Below are 20,685 nucleotides of genomic sequence, written 5' to 3' on the forward strand. Positions count from 1 at the left end.
AGTTTGTGGAAAATAGAAATAGGATTAAGGAAAAAATAAAAATCACCAGTGCCTCTACTACTGTCACCATTACTTATAGTATTTGGTACACAAAAAACCTTCCTTAAAAGTTTTACGTAGAACTTTTACAGTTATAAGATTGGGTATCAGAGTAAAAGCTCTTCAACTCTACTCACCACAAGTTCATGATGTCAGCAGTTGGCTAAGCTATAGTAAGTAGGGTCTTAGATGCTATACTGTTGAATAGTCTACAGCATGTTTATTGGGTTTGTAATTATTTTGATGTGATTTGCAGATTATATTGCAGATATTATTAACCCCTTTAAGCCTTAAAAGAATAAAAGCTCTGAATTAACTCTGTTAAGAGTTTTTGTAAAAAGAGCCAAATAATTATAATAGAAACATATATAGAGATTATTAATAAATTAGAATGTATGGAAAAACTGATAAACATAAAAGTATATTTAATATAGTCATGATGCAACAGGAATAATAGTGGCTATATTCAGTTGATAGTAAGGAGATAAGGAAAACTGTTTGTGCCTAAAGTATATTTAATTAGGTAGAACACTTATTAACATGATCCTGATACTGGAGTAGAGAATGTTTCACACTTCAAAGCTAAGCATAGTAAAAGTGCTGCTTATATAACTTCTTTTACAAGACAGAGAGGGTTCCACATAATTATCTTTATATATGCAGAAAAGGCATTTAATAAAGAGTATTTGACCAAATTTTACCTGTTTCAGGTTTTTAGAACTTTTAATTAGAGGGGAATAGGTAAATACTTATTAAGCATTGTGCCTAATATTAAAACATTAGAAATAGTCCCATTAAAGAACAAGACAAGGTACCTACTATCATGCCTGTGTTATTTAGCATTCTTTATAAGTACTGTCTGATGCAATTAGATTAGAGAAATATAGTCTGCCCCCTGAATCCACAGGTTCCTTATCAGCAGATTCAACTAACTGCGGATTGAAAATATTTGGGGAAAAATATTCCAGAATTTTCAAAAAACAGAACTTGAATTTGCCACTTAGCAGCAACTATTTACATAGCACTTACATTTTATTAGTTTTTTTTCAGTAATCTAGAATTGATTTAAAGTATGTGGGAGAATGTGCGTAAGTTATATGCAAATACTACGCCATTTTATAAAAGGCCTTGAGAATCCTCAGATTTTGGTATCCAGTGGGGGTCCTGGAACCAATCCCTTGTGGATACCAAGGGACGACTGTACATGGGAGGCATATTACTGAAAAGGAGCATTCTTTTTATCTGGAAGTTAAGAAAGTCAAATGAAAATTATAGAAACAAAAGACGAATCAGATGACTGGTTACAGAAAGAAGCTTGGAAGTCATCTGTCCTAACAAACAAGTAAAAAGCCAAAAAGTTGAAATTTAACTCTTCTTAGATCCATCAGAGAATTGAGATCACAGGACAAATGGCTGTCTCCCAAATTAGAGAGACAGGCAGAGCAGAAACCCATCAGCAGAAACTGTCTCTGGAACTAGTAAGGGGCAGGACAACTTAAACTGTAATTGATGAATTGCTGGCGGATCAGTGTGGACAAGTCTGAGAGTTAAATACTCAAGGGAGGTCCCAGTCTTAGGGGGGCCTTCATAGTTTTGTGAGTTTTACCTATAGGAGCCCTACCAGGTTCTCACAGTGAAGACAGAAAAATCTCTTTTGCTTCTGGCAGAGGGAGGGGAAAAGCAGCTATTTTGAAAATGTCCAGAACATTCTGTTCTTCTTAACAAGGCCTGCCCTCAAAAGAAACTATTTTACTAGCCCAGCCTACTAGCTTTGTGAGAGCCTAACTGACCTGGGGGAAGGGAAATACCCAATTCCAGCCTCCTCTAACCTTCCCCATGGGAGAAGAGAAATACAGACTTCAGCACCCTCTAGCCAACCTGTCCTATCTGGGGGTGGGAGGGGTGGGGGGACAAAGAAGCACTTGTAAACATCACACTGCAGGGGCACAAGCTCATTAAAAGACAGAGGACTATGGGATTCAGTCATAGGACTATAGAACATTTCCCCTCCCACCTCCTCACCTCACTACGACATCATTAGGGGCCTGTTTATCTCAGCTCTTTTTACCTGGTGCATCATGTCCAACTTTCAGCAAAACATTACAAGGCATACTAAAAGCCAAAATTGATATGTAAGGATCAACAGCTTTCTATTATAAAAATACTTACAAATATCAGGAAGGGAAAGGTCCTATTTATAATAACAATTAAAAATATAAAATATCCAGGAATAAACTTAAGATATAGGAAGAAGCTATAGGAAGAAACTTTAAAACTCTGCTGAGTAATATAAAAGAATACTTAAATAAATGGAAAGTCTTACCTTGTTTTTTGATAGAAAGGCTCAGTATTGTTCAGATTTTAAATCTTGCTTATTCTGTAAATAATATGGTTAAGACTTGACAAGCTGATGCTCAAATTTGTAATGACAAAAGTCTGGAAACAATAGAAAGGTTTTTTGCTTAGGGGGATGGTTAAATAAATTATGTGTTTACAATTGAATACTATGTAGTATTTGGAAAGAAGAAATGGATTTTCATGTGTGGATATGAAAATATGTTCAAGATAGCTTAAAAAATTCAGGACAGAAGAGTGTGTTTAAGTTTCCATTTGCTGGGAATTGTTGGGGGAGGGCTAGAAGAAGCCGCGGATACATAAACAGGGGTATTAATTAGAGGCAGGTAGAATGAAAACAAGGAGATATGTTTGGAGGCTGTTTGTACAATTCCAAGTAAAAATTGATAAAGGGCATGCACTAGGGTAATGACAATGCAGAGTAAAGGACAGGTTTGAAAAAATATTTATGTGGACATAATGTGTTTAAGCTGAGTATTGCAGAATGTGGGAGAGAGGAGTCAAAGATGATGACTCCAGGTTTCAAACCTGGTGACAATTTATGGGTTCACTTCTTTTCTATCAGACTGCCCTTCCTTTGTGTACTTGCTGTTCCTCTCTCCTCAGCTAATAAACAAGGTGACCCTAATATGTCCTTTATCCCTTGCTCACCCCCAAACTCCCTACTCCTGTCTTTCTTATGCTCTTTCTTTCTCATAACTTCAGCTTTCATCACTTTATGGATGACTCCCATATCTTTACCTCTGGTTGTGATCTCTTTCTCAGCCTCTGATCCATCATATCACTTGCTTGCTGTACAGTTACAGTAGGATGTTATTATGTCATGGTCATAGTCTTAGTTCAGTCATACATCTGTTCAAGTTCAGCTGCTGTTGTGAGGTATATGTCACCTTGGAAAAGTTGCTTAACTTCTCTAAGGGTCAATTACCCCATTTAGAAATGGGAATAAAAACACTACTTCTCTTTCAAGGTATTATGAGCAGTAAATGAATAATGATCTTCTAAAAGTAGTGCATTAACCAGGTCAGGTCATGATGATATCTTCTGTGTATGAGGTAAAATGAAAGTAATGAGATAATATTTTATCTACCTACCTATCTACTTCTGTTTGTTTTTGGCAGAAATTGATATAAGCCATCCTTTACTGGGAAGAAGTGTTCTTTATCACAGGATTATATCATTCTAACTTTTTGGTTTTAAAAGTCTCCTTTCTTTTATGAAATGATATTGATCATAGATAGTTTTTTTTTTAATTTTTAAAATTTATTTATTTATTTTTGGCTGCGTTGGGTCTTCGTTGCTGTGCGCGGGCTTTCTCTAGTTGCGGTGCACGGGCTTCTCATTGTGGTGGCTTCTCTTGTTGCGGAGCACGGGCTCTAGGTGCACGGGCTTCAGTAGTTGTGGCACATGGGCTCAGTATTTGTGGCTCGCAGGCTCTAGAGCGCAGGCTCAGTAGTTGTGGTGCACGGGCTTAGTTGCTCTGCGGTATGTGGGAACTTCCCGGACCAGGGCTCGAACCCGTGTCCCCTGCATTGGCAGGCGGATTCTTAACCACTGTGCCACCAGGGAAGTCCCAATGGTAGTTGTTTTTGTGGTTATTTTAATGTTCTAAGTTATTTTTTTTTAAAAATTTGCAGCCCTATGTTATTCCCCTCCTCAACCTCCACAGTTTCTCCTATTTACATCCTATTTACATATTAATGTGGTGCATTTGTTATAATTGATGAACCAATATTGACACATAATAATATTAATTAAAATCCGTAGTTTACATTAGGGTTCAGTCTTAGTGTGGTACATTCTATGGGTTTTGACAAATGTATAATGACATGTTTCCACCATTACTGTATCATACAAAGTAGTTTAACTACCCTAAAAGCACTCTTAACTCCACCTATTTGTCCCTTCCCCTTCTCCCTGAACCCCTGACTACCACTGATCTTTTTACTGTCTCCATAGTTTTGCTTTTCCAGAATGTCATATAGTTGGAATCATCTAATACATAGCCGGATTGGTTTCTTTTACTTAGCAGTATGCCTTTGAGAGTCCTCCATATCTTTCTGTGGCTTGATACCCCATTTCTTCTTATCACTAAATAATATTCCATTGTATTTATGTACCACAGTTTGCTTATCCATTCAGTCACTGAAGGACTTTTCTGTTGCTTCCAAGTTTTGGCAGTTATGAACACCTTGCATTTTAAGATTTAAACTTGAAAATTTTTCTTGATATGAGGTGTGTTCATTCCTAGGGCTGTAACAGAATATACAAACTGGGTGGCTTAAAACAACAAAAATTTATTCTCTCACAGTTCTGGAGTATGGAATAAGAAATATATATATATATTGGTCTTCATCCTTAAATCTTCGTCAGAGCTCCTAAAACTTTTGTCATTTTCTAAGTGATAAGAGCCATAGGAGCATCTTTTGTTATAATACTTAGTTTCTGTCTCTGGTTCCAGAGTGATAAAAGTAAAAGCATCTTTTGTTACTCATAACACACCCCTTTGGATCACACCTGAGTTTATATTAATGAATGACTTTTGGAAAGCCCCTAAGGATGGGGCCTGGTTGTCAGGAGAATCCACCTTTGATTAGGTTTGGAACTTTCAGCCCCCTCCCATCTCTGGGGAGGGGAGAGGGGCTGGAGGTTTAGTTAATTACTAATGGCCAGTAATTCAATCAATCGTGTCTAAGTAATGAAGCCTCCATAAAGATACCCTTACTGAAGGGGTTTAGAGAGCTTCCAGACTGGTGAACACTTTGAGGTTCTGGGAGAGTAATATGCCCAGACAGGGCATGGAAATTCCACACAGCCTCATACCCCATTCCTTGCCCTATGTAGGTCTTCCATGTGGTTGTTTCTGAGTTCTGTCCTTCATAATAAACTGGCGAATGTAAGTAAGGTGTTTCCCTGAGTTTTCTGAACCATTTTAGCAAATTATTGAACCCAAGGAGGGGTTGTGGGAACCCCTGATTTATGAATGATTGGTCAGAAGTACAGTTGGCAACCTGGGACTTGAGATTAGTGCTTGAAGTAGGGGGCAGTCTTGTGGGACTAAGCCCTTACAATGTGAAGTCTGCACTAACTATGGGTGATAGTGTAGTAACTGAGTTATAGGACACCCAGTTGGTATCCACTGAGAATTGGAGAATTACTTAGTGTGGAAGAAACCACACATCTGGTGTCAGAAGTGTTGAGAGTAGAGGATAGAAATACAGTGATTTTTCTTTCTTTCTCATAATCTAAAATGAAGGTGTTGAGAGGGTTGGTTACTTCTTAGGGTTCACAGGAAGAATCTGTTCGATACCTCTTTTCTTGCTGCTGGGGAGGACCAACGATCCTTGGTGTTCCTTGCCTTGTAGATCCATCACTCCAGTCTCTACCTCCATCTTCATATGGCATTATCCCGGTATCTCTGTGTCTTCTAGGGATGTCTTCTTATATGGACAACAGTCATATTGGATTAGGGGTCCACCCTATCCCGTATATCCTCATTTAACTAATTACATCTGCCTTGACCGTTTCCAAATAAGGTCATGTTCCAAGGTGCTGTCAGTTAGTACCTCAACCTATGTTTATTGAGGGGCACAGTTCAACCCATAGCATGAAGTGATGCTTTCCAGACTGTTCCTCTGTAGATACTCGCCCTTTTTTGGTTGTTGTTCATGGATGGTGATGTAATATTATCCATATCTTACTAATTGTGGTTTCAGCTGAAAACCAGTGTCCTTGGCAGTGTTATAAAAAGAACGGGCTTCCTTGTGCTTGAATTTGGATGTACTTTCAAATATGTAACCAGTAAGATCCATCCCAGACGCCAGTCTGTGCCTCTTCAGATTTTGGTTTGTATGATTCATTTGCGTACTTTGTGGTTTGTCAGTGAAGTATAAAAATAGAATAAAGTGAAATTGATGTAAAATAATTTTCTTTAATAGAATTATCCAATGAAGAATAAGTTCATTATTTTTTTATTCACAGTTCTAGTACATAAAGAAGCTGTGAGAGATAGTGTATAACTTCTACAGACTCATTTTTCCCTTTCAGGTGATTATAATTTAGTGTTTTGAAGATTTCAGAAAAATTCTTTCCTATCTTTCTGTTACCTGACATTCCATGTGAAAACTGACCCATAAACTTGCCAACTTCCAGATCATCATTATAGACAAGGTTTCTGAATTTCCTTTATAGTAATTTCCTGATCAGAGAGAAGGAGAGAAAGGGAGGCAGGTTAGAATCGCATGGAAAGTTACTGAGCACTTCGAAAATAGTTTGATAAAGAGGGCATGGAAGAAAATGGGGGGAAAAAAAACATGGGAGAGAGCAAAACTGAATTATGTTTTAGGAATAAAAAATTATACATTTCAATCTGTGTGTTTTTATCCACCAGTAAGATTTTAATGTGATCAATACACTTTTCTTGAGAGTTAAGAAAAGGATTAAATATTGTATTAAGTGCTAGTAAAGAGCAGATTTTATATAATCTTATCTATTGATATAGCCAGAGCTCTTGAGGCAGGCCAGCATCTAATGCATCTGATCGGAAACAGAATGGATAGCCACTTAGTAACATGACTTTGGTCCAGTATGAGAAAGTGTTTTATGTATTCCAGGGGGTTTCTTCTGGGGGGAATTTCTCTCTTCCTCTCATATCTGAGGGTTATATAACTTTTTCTCCGCTGAAGACAGTCCATGTGAATGCTGACAAACCTAATGAATCAGTCTGGCTTTGCTGTCTTAGTTTCTCTACACTCATTTTAGGAAGATAGGACCCTGGTGTTTTTGAGTTGACCTCTTGTTTTGACGTTAACTCCTTTCTTTGTTTAATCTGCATTTCTTTTTTCATTACTGACATATCTGAAATGCAGTTCTCTTCAAGTAAAAAGCCTCCTGTATTACTCAACAATTGCTCGTATTTTTTTTTATAAACCTGGGGTCAAATTTGATCACTTCTTCCAACAAGCTATTTCATATGCATCTTTATTTCCCCTACCACAGACTAATCCAGGATTTTGATATTTCTGTCCTAGATTATTATCCTTTCATCTTTATCATATACAGTTTTGTGCACCTTTACGACCATGCCATTTACCTTTATCAGAGACTTGCAGTGGTTTTCCTTAACATGACTGGTCAAGTTTAAAATCCTTGCTCTCCCCACTCCCCCCATATTTTATTATAATCATTTCCAAACACACTATTGAGTTGTATCAATTCTCTATATATTCAATATTAACCCCTTATCAAATATATGATTTGCAAATATTTTCTCCCATTTGGTAGGTTTTCTTTTTTTGTTGTTGATGGTTTCCTTTGTTGTGCAAGCGCTTTTTAGTTTGATATAGTCCCACTTGTTTATTTTTGCTTTTTTTGCCTTTGCTTTTGGTGTCAAATCCAAAAAATCATTGCCAAAACTGATGTCACGGAGCTTATCCTTTATACTTTCTTCTAGGAATTTTATGCTTTCAGGTCTTACGTTCAAGTCTTTAATTCCTTTTAAGTTGATTCTTGTGTATGGTGTAAGACAGGAGTCTATTTTCACTCTTTTGCATTTGGCTGTCCAGTTTTCCCAGCACTATTTGTTAAAGAGACTGTCCTTTCCCCATTGTATATTCTTTGGCAATTTTGTTGTAAATTAATTGACCATTGATGAGTGGGTTTATTTCTGTGCTCTCTATTCTGTTCCATTGATCTATGTGTATTTTTTATGCCAATACCACACTGTTTGACTACTATAGCTTTGTAATATAGTTTGAAATCAGGAAGTATGCCTCCAGCTCTGTTCTTTCTCAAGATTTCTTTGGCTATTCAAGATCTTTTGTGGTTTCATACAAATTTTAGGATTTTTTTTTTTGTATTTCTGTTGAAAAATGCCAGTGGAATTTTGATAGGGATTGCTTTGAACTTTTTATGTTTTTAGTGTTAAAATTTACCTCTTTTTATATTGTGTATTCATGAAGAAATTATACTGGCTCTAGTTATTTTTAATAGTCTTTTCCTTTAAACTATATAATGTTTAAAGTTAAGTGGTTAACACACCATCCTATTACAGAATTAGAATTTTCTGAACCTCACTGTATATTTACCTTTATCAGTGAATTGTATATTTTCATGTTACTATTAGTGTCTTTTCATTTCAGCTTGAAGAATTCCTTTCAGCATTTTTTGTAAGGTAGATCTAGTGGTGATGATTTTATATGGCTGATCTAGCTTTTATTCATCTGGAAAAGTCTTCATTTCTGAAGGATACCTTTGTTGGATAGAGTATTCTTAGCTGGCAATTTTTTCCTTTCAGCACTTTGAATATATCATTCATTCCACTCTCTCCTGGCCTGAAAGGTTTCTGCTCAGAAATCTGCTGATAGCCTAATGGGGGTTTCTTTGTAGTTTACAGTCTTTATCTTACTGCTCTTAGGATTTTCTCTTTGTCTTTGATTTTTGACAGTTTGAGTATAATGTGTCTTGGAGAAAATAATTTTGAATTGAAACAATGGGGGATCTATTAGCTTTATGAACTTGGATGTCCAACGTTCTCCCCAGGTTTGGGAAGTTTTCAGCCATTATTTTTTTTAATAAGCTTTATTCCCCCTTTCTTTTCTCTTCTCCTTCTGGAACTCCAATGATTCTGCTATTGATTCTTTTGATAGTGTTCCATAGATCATGTAGGCCCTTTTTATTCTTTTTCATTCTTTCTTCTTTGTTCTCCTCTGACTGGGTTATTTCAAAGTTCCTATCCTCTAACTCATGGATTCTATCTTCTGACTGTTCTGTTCTGTTGTTGATGCTTTCTTTTGCATTCTTCATTTCATTCATTGAATTCTTCAGCTCCAGAATTCATGTTTGGTTCTTTTAATGATTTCTATCTCTGTTTATTTCTCATTTTGATCATGTATTGTTTTCCAGATTTGTTAAATTGTCTCTTTATTTTCTTGTAGGTCATTGAGTTTCCTCAAATGGCTATTTTGAATTCTTTACTGGGTAAATCACAGATCTCTATGTCTTTGCCTTCAGTTACTGGGGGATAATTATGATCTTTTGGTAATGTCACAGTTCCTTAATTCTTCATGTTCCTTGTACTTTTACATTGCTGTTTTGGCATTTGAAGTAAGTTGCTTCCTCCAATCTTTACTAGCTGAGAGATACTTTTTGTTGATCCTACTTGTGTTCTGGGCCTTTCTGTGACCTTGTATGGGTACATCAGCTCCACACTTCTTGCTCCCTCTGGTGGCAGAATTGTTAAGCTTGTATGTCTTCTCTAAATCTTACTGTGACCCAGGCTGGCTGTTGGTTAACGTCTCTTTCATTTTCCGGAGGGTGGTTCTACAGCTCAAGATTGTGGTTTCTCCCTTGCCCATAGACCCTGGCTTGTTTTCTGTGTACACTCCCTGTCTACCTGAGCTTACTCTCACTGTTGTTGCCCTTGGAATGTGAACAAGGAGCTGGCTGCAGAGTGGGGAGGGTCTGGATGTGGAATTTGGGGAATTGGGAGTTCTGGTGGGTCAGATTAGCGGATCTTTGGATGAAGTTTTTCCAGTGACTCATGGTGGCCTTCCTCCTGGAGTCTAGAATGCAGAGAACCACATCCATTTAATGCCCTCTGGTATTCTTACCTGCCTCTTCCCTGAACTCCTCCCTTCCCCCAGTCACGGAGCTCTTGCTTTAATAATACTCTGAGGCTGTGGGAGAGAGGTGGGTTTCTTTAGCAGTGTCCCCACAGCTGGGAAAGATGTGTGATCACTCACTGTTTTCCCTTTTCCCCAGAGGGATTCCAAACCTTTTTCTCCAGGCTGTGCCACCTTGTGGGGAGGGGTGATACTGGCAAAGGTCCTCTTACTCTAATGGGTCCAAACTTGTTATTTTGTTGTTGTTGTTCCAACTGGAGTGCCGGAACTTCTTTAGAAACCTGAACTTCCATAAAGCCTTTCTCATCTGTGGGTATTTGCTCAAGTCATTGTTTTCCAGGTACTGCAGTTAAGAGGGGTTGGTGTCAGTTCACAGGCTCCTGCTGGTTCCACAGCGTGTATCAGGTTCTGTCTGCTTTTTACACGATGCAGTGGTGGGGGAGACTCCTTCTAGGTCCCTCGTCATATGGTGCTGGATTCCATAGCTCCCATGGGGACACTTTTGTTCATGGATAGATACCAAATTTTAGATGTTAAAGGACAATGAAAATGAAGGATGCCTTATGCTACCATGGACCTAACATCACTTCTCTTGCTGCTTTCTTTAGAATAGTAAGATGCTTGCTATTCTGTAGCTAAGTCTAGAAGTTAGTAGGTCAAGAGTTAGAGAGATATATGGTTACCTTTATGACATGCTGTCTCAAATATTAATCCCTGTGTATTTTAGAGCAGAGGAATAAAGCACCATGTGAATAAGCCATTGTGAGAAGAGACAGTGCAAATTTATGCTGATGCTTCTGTTAAGTGAATAATAAGTATTTCTTATATTTTAATAGCATCTTGCAAATCCCTTTATGATGCAGCTATCTCATTTCATATTCACAAACCTGTAAGGTGGATATTAATATTACTGTAATAATATAAATGATGAAACTAAGACTCAGAGAGGTTAGTATGGTGGCTACTGCCACCAAGTGGGGTTTTTTTTGGGCTGGAAGGCAGTTAGGATATAAAAAACTTGTCTTCACTGGTTACCACAAATTTCTTATATATAAGTTTTAATTTTCATTCCCCTTTTTCACCTTAATTACTGCCTTGGGTAATTTTTTCTTTTTTCAAAAGCAGGACACGTGGGTTACATTTTTGTTGACTTGGCATATCTGAGAATGACTTCCACATTAGAGAGGTCACAGCATTTTCCTTCAAGAATCTGATAACATTTTATTGTCTTCTAGAATATGGTTTTACAGAGAAATTTGAAGGTAGCCTGATTTTGCTTTTCTATGTAAATTCTTTCTCTTTCTAAACATTTTTGTCTATATTTTCACAGTTTGTCTTTTAATTACAGTTCAAAAATTTTTGCTGAGATACACCCATATATGTCTGTTCACTGATTTTTATGTGGAACATGATAAACTATTTCGATCAGCAAACTTAGAAAACCTTTACTCATTTCAAAAGCATGTTCTTCAATTACATATTGGATTGTTGCTTCTTTCCTGTTTTAATATTTTCCTTTAGGGTATAGAATTCTTTTATTGGTTATCATCTTCTCTCATGATTTTTATGTCTCTTCTTTTCTACAAATTATTAGAGGATTTTTCACGTTTGCCCTGTACATAAATGCTGTCTTCTGAATAATCCATTCAGTTCTTATATTAACTCTAGCACAGATTTTATTTCTGCTGTTACATTTAAATTTTTTTGTAGTAATTCCTTATTTTACCCATTTCTCTTAATTTCAGTCTCTCCTTTCTATTCCTGTTTCCTAGGGGATAGGCTGGTTTCCTTTTGGGTATGCCATATAGTTTATACATTGTTTCTACTAATGCTTTTAGGAATATTTTCAGAGAACTGCTCTTTTTTTGAGCTTCAGGCTGATACTACCTTTTTCTTGTCAAACAATCTTTTATTTTAGGCCCTATTTTTTTTCTCTTCTGTTTCATTAAGGATAGATTGGTTCAGAATCAGTGTTTGCCAGTAAACAAAGGGTCTGGATTGCCCTTGGCCCTGCTTTGTGTACTTGTTTGAGTTCCTCTCTATATCTTGAGCTCTAAAGTGAGTTGTTCATGTATAACCTCCAGTGTATGCCTATTATTAAAAGTCTGTCATCTGGTGCAGATTTTCCAAACAAAGCTGTCCATCTTGCTTCTCTTCATTGTCTTGCTCTCTGACATTCTAGTCAAAGAGTATAAGAGAGCCTATGATTCTCAACATGCACTACTTGCATGCGTTTCCCTGTGTCTTTTCTCACTTTGCAAAGCTTTACTTATGAAGATTGTACCTCGTCATACACCTGTGCCTCTGCCAGAACTGCCTTTCTCTCCACACCTGTCTACAACACACATATTTTCTTGGGTTTGCAGCTTCCTTCTGAGTATAGAAATCTAGAAAGAGAGGAAATCATGGGGAACAACACTATAGCAACTATAAGAAGGTATACCTGTGCAATAGAGAACTAGTGCCCAGCTTTGGAAGTGACATAATCTTTGTATTTCCAAATCAAGTGGTAGACAGTGGGCAAAGGATAAAGCAGATTCCCTTTATGTGATCTTTCACATGTGTAGCCTTGTTTGGTTTTTTCAGTAAACTGTGTGTTAGTTATTATTCATATCTTTTGATCTAATTGTTTTCATAATTAGTAGAAATTCTTACCAGATTCTGGCAATCTTGTTAGTCTAAATTTTTACTATTATTAATTTTACTATTATTATTTCTATAAATAGAAAATACTTATTAAGTATATATTTTGTGTCAACACTGATGTAAATGCTTTAAGTGTATTAACTCATTTAAGTTATAATAGCCCTTTTGTGGCATACTGTAATTATCACCATTTTATAGGTGGAAAAAATGAGGCATAAAGAAGTTGAACACTTGTCTAAGAGTACTTAGCTAACATACAGCACAGTCAGGATTTGAAGCCAGGAAGTCTATATATTTGCATAGTGCAAGTTTTTATCCTGTTTTTCTGCATCTTCATGGGCCCGCCCTTTCTCTTTCATTCCCTACTTCTCTCTCTTCCTTTTTTCTTAACTTTCTTTTATGACTACATGAAAGACTATATCAGGAACTGGCAATGAGATACCATTCAAAAATATGACCTTTTTGAGTTCTAGAATGTGGAATATTAAAAAAGTATGTATGTGTGTATATATTTTAGTTCTTTAGGTATTGCACTAAGGTGACTTTCTGAAATAAATTTTTAAATTTTCAAAAGTATGAATTTGTTTAGATTGCACATTTATTGAACAGAAGTAATTTGTTCTTTGTAGTTCTTCCTTTATTGATTGGCCTTAGGTGAGCATTGGGCTGTGGCAGTAATGTCTAACCCTTTTGTGTAATCCTCCCTAAGCACCTAACTTAAACTAGGGAATGACTTGACTATCAGTAAGAATTAGATTCATTGGATTAGTGCTGCCAATGTGGGCACCACTAGATAGATGGCTATTGAACACTGGAAATGCGGCTGGTCTGGTTGAGATGTGCTAGAAGTATAAAACATACTCTGGATTTTGAAGGCTTCGTATGAATAAAAGAATATGAAATATCTCATTAATACTTAAAAATATTTATCACATGTTGAAATGACAGTAGTTTTGACTTACTAGATTAAATAAAATATGTTATTAAAATCAAGTTTTGACTGTTTTTTCTTTTTCTAATGTGACTATAAGACAATTAAAAATTACATATGTGCCTCGTGTTATATTTTTATTGGGAATTCAAAATTGTTTAAGGTATGGTTCCTCTTCTCTAGGGGTCTAGTACGGAAGAAGACAGACAGGCAATTAGAGTGGTGTAGTAAGTGCCAGATAGGAGCTCACGCATGGCGGACATCTAACTCAGTTTTGATGGCCTGCAGAAGATGACCTTTAAGTCAGTGGTAATACCTTGTTTTTTTCTCCCTTTTACCTTCTTTTGAGGACTCTTTTTTTTTTTTGTGGTATGCGGGCCTCCCTTTGCTGTGGCCTCTCCTGTTGCGGAGCACAGGCTCCGGACGCGCAGGCCCAGCGGCCATGGCTCACGGGCCCAGCCGCTCCGCGCCACATGGGAGCCTCCCAGACCGGGGCGCGAACCCGGTTCCCCTGCATCGGCAGGCGGACGCGCAACCACTGCGCCACCAGGGAAGCCCCATCTTTTGAGGACTCTTAAGTCTACTTTTTGGATGGAAGGAAATAAAAGTCAAAAGCTATTTAAAAAAAAAATTGAGAATCTTTTTTCTAGTAGTATTGGTTCTCAGTCTAATGAAACAAATTGCGGTTGAAGTAGAAGGCCTGAGTCTGCTCACAGAGACCACTGCTCCGCCCTCCCTCTAGACAGGCTAGGACAACCAAATGCATGGTCGTGCCTCTTGCTAAGTATGGAACACAGATCAGTTTTAAATCTGTTGAGTTCAGAGTGTCTGTGAGACATCTAGATGGAGAGGAACATTAAGCAGTTGGATGTATGGAACTAGAGTCCAAGAAAAATCTCGGCTGACAATGTAGATTGAAGTTAGGTAATGTCATAGATAAGGTATGAAATCAACAGGAAGTGAGTAAAGTGAGAAATGGACGAACCTTGAAGAAATAGGGAGGGTTGAGAAAAGGGTATATAAAGGTCATTGAAAAAGAATGGCCAGAGAAGGAAGAGTTTAGCCAGGAGAGTGTACTTTCAAGAAGCAGGCAGGTGCAGATAGTATCACATGTAGCTAGGAGATAGAAATAAAGACTGAGAAATACCCATTGTCTTTAATACTGAGGAGGTTACTGGGGAGAAAGCAGGTTCCCTGGAAGGGGTTGGGTTCGGTCGCAAAGCCAGATTGCAGAAGGTTGAGGAATTAATGGGAGGTAAAGAACTGGTGACAGTGAAGGTTATTGTTTAGCAGTGAAAGAGGTGAAAGGGGAGGCTTTTGGCAGTTAGCGGGATGTATCTAGCATACGACAATTACGATATTTAGCATACGACAATTGCGATATTTAGCGTACTACAATTGTGATATTTAGCATATGACAATTGTGCGCGCGCGCGCGTATGCGTGCGTGCGTGTATGTGTGTGGTCTCTGGGTTGTAAATCCATTAGAACCATGATTCTGTGCCTTTACATTCTTGGAATCCAGTGTAACATCCTTCATAAGGTAACTACTCAATAAATGTTGATCTTGATTTTAATGTATTAAATATCTCTTTTTCAGTACGATTCTTTATCAACATCATTTCCAAATTCTCTAAACATTAAATCTACATAAGAGTTTGATTTCATCCAAGTCTAAATGCACTAAGGCATTTGAGCATGGCTTAAGGGAAAGAAAATGGGCTTCCTAGTCCACCAAAACTATAATTCACATCTAGGCTCTGACACTTTTTAGCTATAGGATCTTGAACAAGTTAATTCTGGCCTCCTTTTCCTCATTTAGGAAATGAGGATGATAATACCTACTCTTATAGGGCTGTTGTAGGAGTCAGTGAGAAAACGTAGTGTTTTGTGTAGTACCTTATACAAAGTAGGCACTCAGTACATGTTTTATAGAAAAACAGCAACTTCACATGTTACACATGCCAGCATTATAGTCTTTATAATTTGATTTAAAGCAGTATATGTGTTATAGTTTATAACTTTAAATAAGACCAAGCATACACAGTTGAAATTTGAGTAAAAAATTAGCCTTTGAATAACAAAATGTTTCTTTCCTTGCTCTCTCCTCCCCTTTCCAATCCAGGTCCTGAGGGAGTCTAACAAACTAGCAGAAATGGAAGAACCACCCTTACTTCCAGGAGAAAATATTAAAGACATGGGTCTGTAATGGTATTTTTTGTTGAATTTCCTCCTCCTTTGTGACTGTACAGACTATTCAGTACTCTCAATGTACAGAGAACAGGCTGACTGCCTAGACACCTCCTGTTTGGTGGACTCATTACTGCCAGCCTTCCCAGCATCCAGTGTGTTCTGTAAGCTTAAGTCTAGACCTGTTGGTTGTGTTTGGATTTGGACTACTGGGAAGCATGCAAATTGAATGATATTCTGCTGCTTTTCTGGTTTGCTTTACTTTCACTGAAAGTAGATGACTTATTTTTAAAACTGTTGCTGAATTTTGTGAAAGTAAATTTCATTATTTTGAATTACTGCAGTAAGATAGTGGGTTGCATAGATAAAAAAATTGAATTGTCACTTTGTACAAGTAATTTTTCTTAAAGCACGTTCTCTCTTTTTGCTTCTTTATTTTTTCCTACTCTGAATAAATTTGTCAATTTTGGATAAATATATTTCATCGTCATTGCAAAGCAAGCCGTTTGCATGTAGGTGCCTTTCTTTGTCCAGCCTAAATAACTAAGCATTAACTTATTGTATGGACTGGAAACTGGAAACACACTTTTAAGCTATTTTTTTGTCCTCATGCTTTTATTTTGTTTCATTTGCGTGGTGATCTACAAAATACCCATAGCTTTTTTTATTTTTAAGATGTTTATTTATTTATTGAAGTATAGTTGACTTACAGTATTAGTTTCAGGTGTACAACATAGTTATTTGATATTTTTGTAGATTACACAACATGCAAAGTTGTTATAAAATATTGACTATATTCCCTGTGCTGCACATCACATCCTTGTAAATTATTTATTTTATAATTGGTAGTTTATACTTCTTAATCCTTTTTACCTGTTTTGCCCCTTTCCCCACCCCTCTACCCTCTAGTAACCACTAGTTTGTTCTCTGTATCTGTGAGTCTGTTTCTGTTTTGTTATATTTGTTCCTCTGTTTTTTTAATTCCATGTATATGTAAATGGTATGGTGTTTGTCTTTCTCTGTCTGACTTATTTCATTAAATATAATACCCTCCAGGTCTATTCATGTTCTTGCAGATGGCAAGATTTCATTCTTTTCTAGGTGTCCATTAACAGAGAAATGGATAAAGAAGATGAGGTATATATAGAACTACCATATGACCCAGCAGTTCCACTCCTGGGTATATATCAAAAAAAAAACAAAACAACAAAACCCCTAAAACACTGATTCAGAAAGATACATGCACCCCAGTGTTCATAGCAGCATTATTTACAGTTTCCAAGATATGGAAGCAACCTAAGTGTTTGTCAATAGATGAATGGATAAAGAAGCTGGTGTGTGTGTGTGTGTGTGTGTGTGTGTGTGTGTGTGTGTGTAAAATGGAATATTACTCAGCCATAAAAAGGTGAAATTTTGCCATTTGCAGCAACATGGATGGACTTGGAGGTCATTATGCTAGGTGAAAGAAGTCAAAGAAAGACAAATACTGTATAATATCTCTTATATGTAGAATCTAAAAAGTACAACAGACTAGTGAATATAACAAAAAGGAAGCAGACTCACAGATATAGAGAACAAGCTAGTGGTCGCAGGTGGGGAGAGGGAAGCGGGGGAGGGGCAATATAGGGGTAGGGGATTAAGAGGTACAAACTATTAGGTATAAAATAAGCTACAAGGATATATTGTACAACACAGGGAATATAGCCAGTATTTTAGAACAACTATAACGGAATAAAACCTTTAAAAATTGTGAATCACCGTATGTGCACCTATATCTTACATAACATGGTACAGAAACTATACTTCGATTAAATAAAAAGAAAAGAAAAAATTGTATGCTTGTGTTCGTAAAAGAACTCTGTAAAGAAGTAACGTAAGATGATTGAAAAAAAGATGTGGTATGTTTATATATTTATATATATATACAGTGGAATATTATTCAGTCATTAAAAGAAAATACTCATAGCTTTTGAGAAATAAAGTAATATATAGGAGAATACAGTAGATGGTTTTTCAGTCAAAGTAAACACCACCTTTCATTTGATTATCAATCATAATTTTAAAAAGCACTTAATAAATGCCTAATTTCCCCTGGCCACATGTCATTTCCTTGTGTAAAAATAAGCAAGCCAAAGAGGACCTATCCCCTAAATATTTTGTTATTGCCTGAGGTACATTTAGTTCCTTCACACTTAGCATTTCTCTCTTCTTTCTTTTAACTCTTGATTGAATACCTTCACATTCCTTTTCCCCCCTACTCACCTCAGGTATCCTAAGCTTGTTCTGCTGAGCTACCTACTAAGTTAGGTGTTATGTGTTATTATCACTGGATACTATATAATAACAGTAGTTATCACTATTAAGTGCTGTCTCATTTAATCATCTTCACAGTGATCTTCTGAGGAAGATATTAATCCCATTTTGTAGATGAAGAAACTAAGGCATAGGGAGACTACCTAGCTAGTAAAGTTATAGCTAGCATTGAGACAATTTTTTTTCCCTCTTCTGAGCCTAAAGCATATGCTATTTCCACTATGATAAATTACCTTATAAAAGATTTTCAAGTTACCACTCAATCTCTTTTGTTGTCTTCTCCACGTTTAGATAGCAACACTCCAGTTAGGACTTCATCCTTGGCTCATTTCCCTTTTCTCTCCTATTTGCTCTTTTTAGTTGATCATATCTAAATTAATAGCTTTACCTACCATGTATTTACTGATGACTCCAAAATTTGTTACTTCTAGCGTGAACCTCTGTCTTAATACGTATAAAACAAATGCCTGTGTCTTAGACACATGCCCTTGGATATTCTGTAGATATCCCTTATGCTCAGCATCTCCAAAACTGTCATCACCTTTATCTCTAAATTTACTCCTTTTCTTTTATTCTTTCCGTTGGTTAATATTAACACTGGTTGTCCGTTCACTCAAGGCAGAAATCTGGGAGTCATCCTCGGCTGCTTTTTTTTTCTGAACTCTGACATTCAATCAGTTACCAGATCCAGAGGAGTAATCTCTAAAAATTTCTTGAATGATATCTTTTTCTCTCATTTTCATGAGCCCTTGGTATAATATTTATGTACATTGAATTTCAGGTACATATGAGAAACTTGTAGGAATTTGGGAGAGAGAGCAGGGCTGGAAGTACATATTTTGGAATCATCAGAATATGGATATTAGTTGACAGTGAAAGGAGGAAAATAACCTAGAGAATGTATGGAGTAAAAAGAGGGCCAAGAACATAGCTTTGGTAAATGGTAGAAGAGGAACCAGGGAGGGAAATTGAGAAGGAATGAAGAGAATGTGATATAATATAAATTAGAGGGATCCAGACTATATACTTCTCTTGTCCAAATAGTTACTTTACTTTCTTACTTCTGTATTTTAGTTTAGGTTCTTCTCTGCGTTGAGTGCTGTATCAACATATCTACCCATTAAAAGGATACCAGCCACTGGGGCACAACTCACATGGCTGTGTTCCTTGAACCTTCTCCGATCCCATAGCTTAATGGACTTTCCTTCTTGGTATTACTTAGAGTATGTTTTTGTGCCTCTCTTTCTGCACAGATTGCATGCTCTCATATATTACATTTATTTGTATATATTTTACATCCTTATAGATATGTATTCTCAAAGTCATTTTGGTCTGCCTCATGGAAACTATTATTGATTCTTTGTGAACTCAGGGAAAATTTGAGAGGATTGGTAAATCTAAGCTCTTTTGGTACCACTAGGCAGTATCAGTATTGTGAAATTTAGAGGAATACCTAATATATTAAATAAAATATTCTGATTCAAAGTCATCTGTATAGACTTGATTATTCTTCAAAAAAATTAAATGTAATACAAAGGATAAGGCTGGTAACCTTGAGTGTATTCATATAGAAAAGACATTCGTAGTTGGTCTAATGTAAATCTGCAGTTTAGACATTTTTTAAAAGAGTAGTGTTAGGAACATCAACAGAATGCTTTAACAGTAGCAGCAACAGTCTCAGGGTATTGTGGCCTGTGCACATCAGCAGTAGAGGTGGCTCCAGACGGCAGTATCTCACCCTTTAACACAGGAGACAGACTGTGCTACTTGAGTGGCTTAGCTTTGCATGATGTGGTGGAAAGAAATTTGAATTTGCATTCATAGGAATTGCATTCAAGTCCTAATCTTAGCGGTTACTGGTTCTGAAACATTATACAATTTGTTTTACTTCTCTGAGCCCTGGTATTCTCATCTAAAAATTGTAGGTAATTAGAGGTTTTATATTTAAAGGTCATTTTGAAGGTTAAGGGAGGTACTCAGGTAAAAAGTACTTTATAAATTCTGAAGTGCTAGGCTGTCAGTGCTGGTTGTTACTATTGTCATTCGCTCTGGTTAAGATTCCTAATCACAGTCTCTCTTCTACTTGGTACAAACTCTGCTAGGCATAAATTCTCTCTTCAGAGTGACTTAGCTGCCACCAGCCTGAGGAAAACGGATAAAAGGGACAGAACAAAGCCAACCCTAATGATGATAATAGCAACATAACTATAAACCCTTGTATTGGATTGGCCAAAAAGTTCTTTCGGTTGTAAGTAATTTTCATTAAGAACTTTATTGAATAACGTATTCATTAACCAAATGAAGTTTTTGGCCAACCCGATATCTAGTAGAGTACTTTTAATTTTGGAAACACATTCGTGTATATTATTTCATGATTTTAGAATAAAGGGGAAGTTGTAACAAAACTTTGGGCTGGGACTAAGAGGGACATATCCTGTAGTAGAATATAGAATAATAAGACTGATTTTCTTGTGTGAGTGAAGAAAATTGGCTCTGGAAAAAATCAAGAAATGTTTTTAGTAACATTGAATAAAGCTTTCCCAGTTGAGATAAAAATTCATAAGGGCAAGAAAATGCAAGGCAAGTTTA

The 20,685-nt window shown here is 36.7% G+C and overlaps 1 protein-coding gene across 9 annotated transcripts in view; it reads left to right on the top strand.

Annotated features, from left to right (window-relative positions):
• MTMR2 (myotubularin related protein 2) overlaps positions 1-20,685 on the top strand; it is a 105,369-nt gene that overhangs the window by 46,593 nt on the left and 38,091 nt on the right. For all 9 annotated transcript variants that reach the window (XM_007101863.4, XM_007101862.4, XM_007101859.4 and 6 more), the window contains one exon: positions 15,719-15,794. In XM_007101863.4, the coding sequence (XP_007101925.2) occupies positions 15,719-15,794 (76 nt within the window). The remainder of the gene's footprint in view (positions 1-15,718; positions 15,795-20,685) is intronic.

Source organism: Physeter macrocephalus, chromosome 16 (genome assembly GCF_002837175.3).
Source record: "Physeter macrocephalus isolate SW-GA chromosome 16, ASM283717v5, whole genome shotgun sequence".
In the NCBI taxonomy this organism is placed as follows: Eukaryota; Metazoa; Chordata; class Mammalia; order Artiodactyla; family Physeteridae; genus Physeter; species Physeter macrocephalus.